Source organism: Podarcis pityusensis, assembly GCF_964106645.2.
Source record: "Podarcis pityusensis genome assembly, chromosome: 2".
NCBI classification, from domain to species: Eukaryota; Metazoa; Chordata; class Lepidosauria; order Squamata; family Lacertidae; genus Podarcis; species Podarcis pityusensis.
Window position 1 is genome coordinate 88,842,521 of NC_138029.1, and position 12,002 is coordinate 88,854,522.

A 12,002-nucleotide genomic window follows, 5' to 3' on the forward strand; every position below is an offset into this window, starting at 1 on the left:
AGAGCAGACAATATGGGTACAGGTGGCTTGGAAGTCTGAACCAATATAAGGGTCTTCATATGTCTTAACTGGGTTCAGCTGATTTAGTGCCTGAGACTTGTAAGTGGAAAATTAGATTCTTCACTTACCTGTGTGCTACACTTCCCTTCTTGATATCAGAGATAATTAAAGGCTCCCCAGACTTTCTGCTTGCTGTTGTGAGAGAGATACCACAGAGTCAAAACTCAATCTGTACCTCTAGGATAATCTTTAGCATTACACTAACTTCACAAAGTAGGCATTATACAAGTCTTTGGAATTCAAAACTGAATGGAAGATTCATGCTGAGAAAGCCTAACACTTGGCCTAAAGTTTATTAAGCATTGGCATTGACAGGCACTTTAAGAACAACACATTTCTACACACTTATCCCCAAACAGGAGATATCTTTCTGGCCTTTCATGGCGTCATGATGAAGGCAACAATATAAGCCCGTGTGGGGCAATGGTTAGACTGGAGGACACCCAGGCTTGAATCCCCAATCAGCTGTGGAGAGTAGGAGGGGGGAGAACTACCACAACTTGATTTATCTGATGATCCAAACAACTGAGTCGTATTCACAGAGACCAATGACCTGGACAAGAGAAGAGTAAGAAGGCATCGATTTCTGTTCAGACCCTTGTTTCGTCTCATGCAGCACTGTTTCTGCTCCACTGCAGTTTGACTGCCAACAGAAGCTATACAATTCCTCTCATGAATTGTCTGATACAGTAGAATCTTACATAATTCATTACATGGTTAATTTATCATCACGTTACTCCACACCATTTATTTAAACACAAATACCATTCATTTCAATGCAAAGGAAATGCAATGCAGCTCGGGGGAGGGGAAGTTATCGATTATGCATCATTTGCGGACTGAAAAGAACAAGAGAAGCAAATATTGATCATATTTGCTGGACTGATTTCTGCTCGAGACGTGGGACGAATAAGCAAAAAGAAGCAATTTCCATTCCCGTCAGAATCCTCCAACATCCCTAACAAAGGGTGAGCGCAGATGGCTCCAGAAAAACTAGGCTTGGGAAGCAAAGAGGTGGCAAGAACCATTATTAGGAGAGCAATAAAGAAATCCAAGTGACCAAAAGCTGGAGAGGTGGTGAATGGGGGTAAGAGGAAATACTGTGGAACACCCACCACCCTTCAGCTATCTTTGATGGTGCAACCTTTTCCTTCTCCTGTGGCAGGAGTATCACAGCAGACAGATCCACAAAGATAGCTAAGAGTAAAGGGGGGGGCGGAGCAGGTGTCCTAGAGATTCCACATACAACAAGATGATGTACCCATAGAGTAGGGACGGGGAACATTTTCCAGTGCAACATTCCCTTGTGAGCAACCTTTCAGAGGCTGCATGCTAGTTGTGGGGAAGGCCAGAGATAAAAGTGAATGGAGCAACACATGCGACTATTATCTTTGCACAGCAGGCTGCGTTCCAGTCACACAAAATCCAGAGGTTCCAACACACATGTCCACCCATTGCGTCCTCCCTCCAGGCAAGCAGCAGGCACTATCGCAGCTCACGGACAGATCCCAAGCAGGCCTGAGGGCCACATTCAATCCATTGGCCTGAAGTTCCCCCAGCCCTGTCACATAGGACTGTAGAGGGAATCCAAGAGTACGGCTTCTTGCCAGGAAGCATTTCACTTCATTATCTTTTTCTCAGCCACATCTGATTGTGGGCAGACCAGGACATCCGATACCTGTTTAAAACTGAGGGCATTTTTACCACAGAAATAGTATAGAGGGAGATAACAAGAATCAGTTCCAAAGCTGTTCAGATCTTTCTCCTGTTTTTCCCCCTTCCTAGTTGAACAAATTCGCCTCTATTGAATAATATAAAAATGCAATTAGTCAGTACCTATGCATAGTCCTAGAGGGACGCGGGTGGCGCTGTGGGTTTAAACCACAGAGCCTAGGACTTGCCGATCAGAAGGTCGGCGGTTCGAATCCCTGCGGCGGGGTGAGCTCCCGTTGCTCGGTCCCAGCTCCTGCCCACCTAGCAGTTTGAAAGCACATCAAAGTGCAAGTAGATAAATAGGTATCGCTCCGGTGGGAAGGTAAACGGTGTTTCCGTGCGCTGCTCTGGTTCGCCAGAAGTGGCTTAGTCATGACCCGGAAGCTGTACGCCGGCTCCCTCAGCCAATAAAATGAGATGAGAGCCACAACCCTAGAGTCGGCCATGACGGGACCTAATGGTCAGGGGTCCCTTTACCTTTATGCATAGTCCAATCAACCATTATTAGATCATCTCAGCAATGGTAGAAGTAGGCAGAAAGGTCTAGCACTGCAATTCTCTACACATGTACTCAGAAGCATAGCTGGCCAAGTCCAATGGATCTTACTCCCAGCCATTTCCCAGCATTTATTAAGGTTAACTTGTTGAAGGGCTCTTACAGATAGCAGAGGCATAAAATAATCCAACTCTCCATGAATTGGCCTTGTAATTGCCCCAAACTACACTTCTCTCATCAAAGTTAGATATGCACGCTAGGCCTACATTTATCCTGGTACAACACACATTATTGCTGAATGCAGCAACCCACTCACTAATAAGCACAAAAGAAGATACCATCAGAGAAGAAATAATTCAGTCTCTGGAGCTGGTTTGTCAATGGCAAAATTTGAATTACGCTTTTCAAAACAGGCTTAATGATATTTAATTTGGATGTAGCAACATAGGTCTAGGAAGCTGCGCTGCATACCGGTAATTAAAAGAATTTCCAGCCCAGAATTCAGCAGAACTGGTAACAATTCAATTTGCTTTAAATAGTCACATATAATTAGAACACTTTACAAAAAACAACAACGCTTAATAATATTAAACAAGGCAAACTCTCCTCTTAAAAGTAATTCAGTATCATACTGATTGTTCTGTGATGCTCCTCCCAATATGCAAATCATACAAACGAATTTAGGGGACTACTGATCAGCAGTCAATTAGTATTCAATTAACCCTACTAGATCTTATTAGCCAAATTAAATTCTCATGGGCAAGTGCCACCTCTTCCTGTTCACCACTCAGGTTTTCTTTCAGCTGGCCTTTTAATCCAATGCTGAAATTAGAATGGGTTTGCTTTGTTTTTAATTCATGGAGCCATTATATGCAGCTCAGGCTTGTTATCTGGCAATTCATATTAAAGGCTTCATGTATATCTCCATTCTATTCTACCAGAACTCCACCATGCCTTCTTGAGTTGTGAATGAAAACGACATTGTCCTTGTTTCCTATGGTGCTATTTACTAGAGCAGGGGTGGGAAACCATTTTGGCCTGACAGGCAGATCCCACTCCCACAGGTCAATTTTTACAGGTGGGTGGGGCAACCTGCCTGTCAATCACTAGGTGTTGTTATGACATCAGATGATTGATAGGTGGGTTGTCTCGACCTCTTGTAAAAGTCCCTTGCGCAGTGCTTGAGAACCACAGTGTAAGGGACTTTGCAGGCTTTCTGCTTGGAACTTGGCATAGCTCTGTCAGTAGAGAATGAGACTCTTAACCTCAAGAGTCATGAGTTTGAGCCCCACATTGGGGGAAAAGATTCCTGCATTGCAGGGGGTTGGACTAGATTGGCCCTTGTGGTCCCTTCCAACTCTATGGTTCTATGACTTTCCCAAGTGCAAAGCGTAGTACTAGCAAAGCTGTCTTCTGCAGGGATCAGCTGTACCACTGAGCACCCCATGGCTTGTCAGGTTGCCCAGACTGACAAACTGAAGTTATTCAACATAACAAACTGCGGCTATCCAAGAGTAGAAGCTAAAGCTTGCAGACTTTTGGTCACACAGAAGGAAAGAGAAGGGAGTCAGCCTGGAAGAAGGCTAGCTTTGTTCACATCTTGCTAAACCAAAATTCAGTGTGATGTCTGAACGCAGTCTATATGATTGAGGCTCACCATCCCACCAATTGCTAACTACAGGCTAATCACCTGTTTGGAATTATAATTTCTTTTTTTAAAAAAAACTTCCTTATATAATGCTCCATTGCACCAGAAGACTCATGTGTATGTATGCCTGCATATGTATGGCTTCTGATCCAAAGTTTCACTGTAGTCTGAGGCTTAGAAGTTAAAATATTCTCTGCAGAAGAAATCTGGAGAACGCACCAAACCTCAATCAAACACTCTCTTTCTTAGGTATTACTACATTAAACACGCTTAGCTTTGTGACATTTCTGCAGATCAATAACCAGGCATTTTGACAACAGAAATGCAAACTGTTCTCAAACCAACTTGATACTATATCACAAGCTACCCCTCCTGCGCCCTGTTCGCCTTCGTTGTTGCAGCTGGCAAGTAAAGAGATCTCAGTCTTGCTAGTAACTGCACCAATTGAGCCCACAACTCAGCCAGCTGGCCGCCTTTGTATGGATCACAGTATTCACACTAAGGGGCATTTAAGGGTGATTCTACGTTTTGAGGGTACCAGCTCATGTCTCAGCACAACAAAAGAGGAAGGATGTTCGGCATTCTTATTTACTTTTCCTGATTCGTAGGCATGCTCCCACAATATCTGCAGGGAGCCTGTCTACTTCTGCTTTATGGTATGATAGATGAAGTGTCTCAAAACACATGTCCATTTTGTGTTTTTAATAGGATGCATAATGACTTGGACTGGGAAATTATTCCCCTCAGAGGAGCTTGAGCACATAACTCACATGCACCAGTGACTCTGCCAGTTATAAAACACCTTCCACTATTGATTGAGACAAAGCAGCATTTGGGAAATGTGTAATTAAACAAAGTCTAATACAGCTATAAAGCCACATCTCAGAAACAAAGTGTTCATAAGGGTTTGCGGGGGGAGAGAGATGATTTAAAAAAGCCGTGAGAACTCAAGGATAGCTGAGGAACACAAATATACACAGGACAAAATACATTTCAGGTCTGAATTACAAAAGAGGAGCAGTCAGCATAAAAATCTACTACTACTAGAATACTTCTGTAGAATCCATTAACTTAAGACAGGGTTTATAAATTAAACATTGTTCTAGCAGGATATTCCTTTCAAGCTCTCCTCCAAATCCTGAATACAGAACAGAACAATTCACAAAGCTATTTCTGAGGAGGGTTAAATTCCGCTTCACATACTACCAATGTACATGTGTTGAAAGTCTCCCCTGTCTGCGGTAGTAAGATCAGGGCTTCTAACATGGTTTTCAGTGCTAGTCTTAAAACCACAGTTTTTCACATAAAAATCTACTCCTGGTGTTCCTCCCCTCCAAGTTTTGTTGGTTTCAGCTGCCTCAGACTGTAATCTTAAACACACTGACCTAGGAATAAATCCCACTGAACTCAATGGAGCTTACTTCTGAGTCGATATGCATAGGACTGCACTTTAATTTACGAAGGAGGAAAAGGACTTACTGACATTGCTATTACTAAACTGTTTGGTGTCAACCACAAATCATTTGGTGAGATCACAGATCCTTTTCAAACTTGTGCCAACTCCTGAGGTAGATTCTACCACATGGTAAAACGTAGACCCAAATGAAAAAAGTTTTCATCACATTGAAAGGAAACATATGAATTGATCTTGACCTGCTTACAAGTTCAAAATATTTTGTGAAACTCATACAGTACAGGAAGAGTTTTAATGATGATTAGACAAAATGATGTCTTGCAAGATGTAACCCTCTCAAGCAATCCTCGGAGAAGCTATTTTAACTAAGACTTTAATTAAAGTATTTGAATTAAAGTATTCCAGCTGAGGCCAGAAGAGGCACATTACATATTACACAACTTATTTTAAAAGGACCAGTTGTTTTCTCCACTTACTGCAAAACTCAGCAAGTATCTGTTTTGCAGCAAGTATCACATGCTTTGATCACCTGCACTTGACATACCATCATCAGTTACATTATTGTTTCTTAATTGTTTCATAATTATGTTCATATTCACAAAAGCCCTATGATGCCAGCCACTATTGGTTCCATTTTATAGTCAAGAGGTGGTGATGTAGCTATGGCTATTTAGTTTTATTTTTAAGTATGCACTCATCTGGAATTTGAATATTAAATATAATGGTCACAACACTAGATGCAGCCAGGAACTAATCTGATGTAATTCTACTAAGATGCCTTGACTGATTTAAGTGTGAACTTTGGATAAATATCAAAATGTGAAACTATTAGGATTTATTGAAATTACTAATTTTTGGAATAAAAAGGTAAAGGGACCCCTGACCATTAGGTCCAATCACGGCTAACTCTGGGGTTGCGACGCTCATCTCGCTTTATTGACTGAGGGAGCCGGCGTACAGCTTCCGGGTCATGTGGCCAGCATGACTAAGCTGCTTCTGGCGAACCAAAGCAGCACACGGAAACACCGTTTACCTTCCCGCCGGAGCGGCACCTGTTTATCTACTTGCACTTTGACGTGCTTTTGAACTGCTAGGTTGGCAGGAGCTGGGACCGAGCAACAGTAGCTCACCCCGTCCTGGGGATTTGAACCGCCAGCCTTCTGATTGGCAAGTCCTAGGCTCTGTGGTTTAACCCACAGCGCCACCTGCGTCCCATATCTTTTGGAATACTGAGTTTATAAATAAAAAGCAGTGACACCCACAGCATTTTGCAGCAGTTGCAGCTTGAAACATATGGTGGAGCTGGAGAAAACCTGACATGAATACAACTTTTAAGTAAGCAGTTGTAACCTGAGCCATACTTACAGCTGATAGTAATCCCAAGCTCCACACCTCTTTTCTTGGGTAGCTTCACGTGAAAGGTGCCACTGCTGGGAATGACCGATTCTGCAGAACCAAGAAGATTAGACAAGAAAGGATAATGCAGTTCCACATTGCTTTGCTGAGCTGTGCTGCGTCACTCACAACTTGTGAAGATAAATTGTGGGATGGGAGCACACAGCTAAGAGCTATTTCAAACATCCCATCCCTAACACAAAGATGGTATTTGAAGTGGAGATCATAGTATTCATTCATTTATTTCCATCCCAGACTTCCTGCCAAAGGAGCCCTGGGTAGCCAACACATAAATGGTAAAACAATTAAAACATCTAAAAACATCTACCAGGTATTTTGTGTGTGTGTCTATGGAAAGTACGTTCTCTGCCATTGGGCCACAGTCCCTCTCCTAGTTAAGTTCCACTAAAGTTGCAATACCACTTATGGTATGTCTGAGGTTTTCCCAAAGGCTGTTCCAAAAGTATACTGAAGCGATGCTAGAAGCTTGGGGAAAACCCTCTGTTTCTAGCTTCAAGAAGGAGTACTTGCTAAGAAACAACTGAGTTCATGAGCCTGATCTAATTTCTCAATTGCTGAAAACAAGCTGGTGCTGCCTCCAAAATCCATTAAATATGCAGTTTTAAGATATTGTCTGAAGACAAAGAAGCACCATTAAAAGGGAGTTTGGGGCTGTATCAAACAATTGTTTCCATACCTGCTACATCAAATTCAATCTCCAGCACAACCTTGTTAGTAAGTGCTGCATCCCGCAAGAGCTGGTTGGCTTCTTCCATTGTCCCATCTTCTGTTGCAATGCTGTTGATGGAAAGCACCCTATCTCCAACTTGCAGGAGGCCACACCTGCAGTCCAGAGTGGAGGAAAAACATGGGAGAGATCAGGAAAGGCGAGAGACTCACAGAGACTCTCAGGCTCCTATGTCAAAGAAGCCAGTCAGAGCAGCAATAAAGATGGGCAACGAGAGTATGAGTGTGAGGCCTGGCCTCCACAGGCCTCTCTAAGTTTAGTCACTGGGACTCTCCCCAAGCCACACCTCTTCTCTTAGGCCATGCTACTCGCAAGCTGGCTCCACACCTTGAAGTACTTTTGCCTGGCTGGAAAGTGATAATGATGTCTCTTGCTCGCCTGGAGGGAGGGACGTGCCTGTGTGTATGCAAAACCCCTGACTTCTGTGTGGCTTGAATGCAGCTTCTTGTACAAAGCTATGAATCACATTCATCACTCCACCCACTGTTGCTTCTGGCCACACCCACTACTAGCAGGTGCCCACCCCCGAAGAATGTCGATAAGGGAATGTGCCCCTTTGGCTGAAGAGGTCCCCCACTCCTGGTGTGAAGTTCTGAGATGCCCCAACAGAACACAGAATCATCTTTGCACATGGATGATGGAGCCTGACATGTTTTGGAGAATTTTAAGATGTGTTCTGCAAATTAAAGCCAGCTCCTGCTGAAATTGTTATATATATAGTGTGTGTGTGTGTGTGTGTGTGTGTGTGTGTGTGTGTGTGTACATATTATGTATCTCACTACAACTAAGATCAAAGCTGTATTGAAGACAGAAAAACTGAGAGGTGCCCTTGCTCTGAAACCATGTCTAATGCTACAAAAGTCACATTAAGCATGCCGGAGCCCACTGGCGCCCAGACTAATGGCACTGAACATTACACACTGCTCTGATTAATATGTGGGTAATAGCACAAGCTACAAGTCTGTGGGTTCACCTCCATGTCTCAACAAATTGGGTAATCATTTATCCCTTGTAATTTCCTCTCTTGAAGCCAAATACACATGGGTGCTGCTTAACAGTGCTGAAAAGCCAATATTATTATAAGACACAATTCCAGGATTGCCTTGGCATGCACTTGGCATAAGGCAGCTGCTGCTTGGTGTTTTGCAACAACTAACTCTGATGTTATAGGAGAGCAAGGAGGAGTCAAGCAACAGGCAGAGCACAGCAAGAAATGAAGAGAAAATAAAAACTGTTGAGCAAAAAGGATCTGGTTATGAAACAAGACATCAATCTGTTAATTGTCATTTATGTACTGACAGCATGGTGGCATACAACAAATTTAATGAATGAGCTCTGAGGCTTTCCCCAACCCTCTGGAGCAGATTTGTGGGTGGTGTGGGTGCAGTGCAGGTGAGGGAAAGGAAGTTCAGTTGTGTGAGCAAAGGTTGTTCCACTCATGCAGTCACTTAGTTGGCTTAAATCCAGAGGTTCTTATTTTCTGGTTAAAGAGACAACAGTCACACTCCTCCCTTTTCGTAAACTCCCTTCTGTCCAGTAGTTATTATGAATGGCTGGAGAAGTATTTGAGGAATTGCAGAAGCTGCTCTTTTTATCAATTTGAGATGTTTCTAAAGTATCCATCCAGGACTGCGAAGGATCCATTACTTTAACTGCTATTTTTATAACCACTGCACCGTGCTTCTAGGCAATATCGTCAAACCATCTTGTGGAGTACGGATAAGTAGGAGAAAGTCGGTTATATATATATATATTAACATCCTTTTGCTCTATGCATTAGATAGTTTTAATAAGCCGAGTCAAAAGCTTTTTATCTCTCTTATTAGTAGACTGAACAGAGTTAACAGGATGTTTCACACTCAAATCTTGCAGGTTTATAAAATTTTGTGACATGAAACCATGATCGCCTAACAAAGGCACTGGCATGAGATGCCACAGTTAACTTCTTCAAAAGTAAATTCAGAATTCAAATCAATGAATTCCCCTCTGCCCCCGGCTTTGCCTCCCTTTGCTGTACTAGACTCATGGAAAACATGAGCCCAACCAAGTCCTACTTTTCTGTGATCCCGGGGAATTTGAGACCTACCACTCCCTTTCAATTTCATAATAATAATGGCTTGTATACCCAGAGGTTCTCAAGTGCAAAGTTCATGGGAACGAATGTGCATGAAGCACTTGTCATTGTTACAGGGACAGTCTGAAAATGTGACCAGCTCTTGTGAAAAAATGCTTTGGTTAGTTTTTTAATCAAGCATTTGGCTTCCTCTTCCTTTGTTGTTTCCAGTTCTTTCACTAATGCTTTTGTGGAATCCATAAAATTAAAAGAACACACACAAACTGAGACTTTTAAGGACTATATTCATAGGAGCCTTAGGCTCGCGACAGTGGCTCAACATGCATTCCACATGTAACAGTGGGAAGTTGCACTTGTGTGATGGGTGGATAAATTGCAGCCTTTTTTATTTCTTAAAGAAAGGCAACATTCAATAAAATAAAATTAAAATAATAGTTCATGCAAAGTCAGGGTCCTGCTGTGGAGATGCGATGGGGGAAACGTACTAGCGCTTTAGCTGAGATTCCTGCATTGCAGGGGGTTGGACCAGATGATCTTTGAGGTCTCTTCCAACTCTACAGTTCTATGATTCTATTAATGAAGAGCTACTTGATGAGCCAATTGCATAAGTGGCACCTGAAACTCTACAAGCCATGTACATTAAAAATAAATAAATAAATAGCAAAAGGCAATTTTTATTTCTGCTGGCTAATGGTACAGAGCAGCGGTTCTCAACCTGTGGGTCCCCAGATGTTGTTGGACTACAACTCCCATCATCCCTGACCACTGGTCATGCTGGTTCTCTTCTACCATGGATTGGAAAGAAGGTGGGAAGGGGATTTCAAGTGAGGAAATGAAATCCAGAATGGCAGGGAAAGCTCTTGTTTTTATTTAAAAACGCAAGCTGTTAGGGCAAAGGGTATCTAGTTTGGCCCTTGCTTGCAAGCTTGCAGCAAGAAATAATTGCACTTTTAAGGTGCTTCTGGCTGGGAAAGGGGCCGGGGGTAGGCCTTTTCTTCTTCAAAAAGGGCAGCCACACAGTCCTTCCAACTGGACAACAGATGGGACACAAATTAATTTCTAAAGATAGCAGGAAATATAAGATGGTGAGCCTCCTCTCTTTACTAACTGGAAGGCACACTAAATTAGTTCTAACCACAGCCTCATCATTGCAAGCAATGACCTGAAACAAAGGTACCCTTGAGGAGAAAGGAATCAAATGGCCTCTGTTTGGGCTCTCAGTGGTTACCCAGCGGCAGCAGCATTTCTTGCTCTGTGGTCATCTCTGAATTACCTCACATAATATACATTCTGGCCTGTTACATGTAAGCGAAGTCAAGGGGAGAGGACGTGGCGGCAAAAGAATTAAGGGCCTATTACTATAGCACAACTGAAACAAAATGGGAGCCATATGTGTGGTGGGCTGAGGTAAAAAATCACCTCCAGGCAAAACATATTAGCCTCTTTACCAAGATTAGGGCATAGTTCCACGTAACGTAAACTGTGTTTTGAAAGCACACCCTGCGTTATCAGAGGCTCTACATGCTTTTGGTGAGAGGCTGTCACTCGGCAGCAAAAGACGTGCTTTGAAGCCACTTCCAGTTAAATAGATAGCACTAGGTTACATGGAGCAAGAGCTCCATTGACTTGCCCCGGCAAGCTTTCGTCCTTGCTGTAGTGAGCGTGATTAATGCTCAGAGCTGGGGAAGGAGCCGAGGGGTTGCCTGCACCGCTTTGGAGGTGATCCAAATGCTTTAGTGGGACCACATGACTGTGGAGATAACTCCATGCTCAGGAAAGGGCAGTAGGACTCATCTGCCTTGCGCTCTGCTTTGGAGAGACTCCAAGCACCTCAGGAGCACCATGTGAAACAGATGAGTTCCAGTCTTCCTCCTGAGCCACCGCGAGCCTCATGCTGCAAGTTGGAAGTGATATGATCACCTCTGAAGCTCAATGAGGCATTGTGTAAAACAATACCCCCTCCCCTATATTGGACAACCAAAACTGGAAAACATCTGGATGAATGGCAGCTTCATAAGTCCCCATCAAAACTGGTGAGCAGAAACTGCATCTGACTCTGGGAGAGAAATAAGGGTTAGCATCTTGCTATAGAATGGAGGTGTGTTGAGACCCCTAATTTATGTGTGCTCCTACATTTTATGATTCTGATGGTTTAGGCAGAGGTTCTGTTTTGATAAATAGATTTATAGATATTTATTTCTTTGATAGTGTCTGTATGGTTTCGTCACGGCCTTTGGCTAGTACAATAAAGCTTATCTACTACCACTATAGAACGGGATGGGGAACTGATGACACTCCAGTTCTTGCTGGACTCCAATTCCCATCATTCCTGACCACTGGCCATGCAGATGGGAGTTGGAGTCCAACAAAGATGCAAAGGGCCATGGGTTCCCCATACTTCCTGCTGATGTACAAATCAGAAATGTCTAGTGTTGACTCCCGAGGTGCACAAAG

The 12,002-nt window shown here is 43.1% G+C and overlaps 1 protein-coding gene across 15 annotated transcripts in view; it reads right to left on the reverse strand.

The window, feature by feature from the left end:
• GRIP2 (glutamate receptor interacting protein 2) overlaps positions 1 to 12,002 on the reverse strand; it is a 389,440-nt gene that overhangs the window by 23,520 nt on the left and 353,918 nt on the right. For all 15 annotated transcript variants that reach the window (XM_080996901.1, XM_080996898.1, XM_080996895.1 and 12 more), the window contains 3 exons: positions 7,424 to 7,569; positions 6,697 to 6,777; positions 129 to 192 (listed from right to left, as the gene is read on the reverse strand). In XM_080996901.1, the coding sequence (XP_080853027.1) occupies positions 129 to 192; positions 6,697 to 6,777; positions 7,424 to 7,569 (291 nt within the window). The remainder of the gene's footprint in view (positions 1 to 128; positions 193 to 6,696; positions 6,778 to 7,423; positions 7,570 to 12,002) is intronic.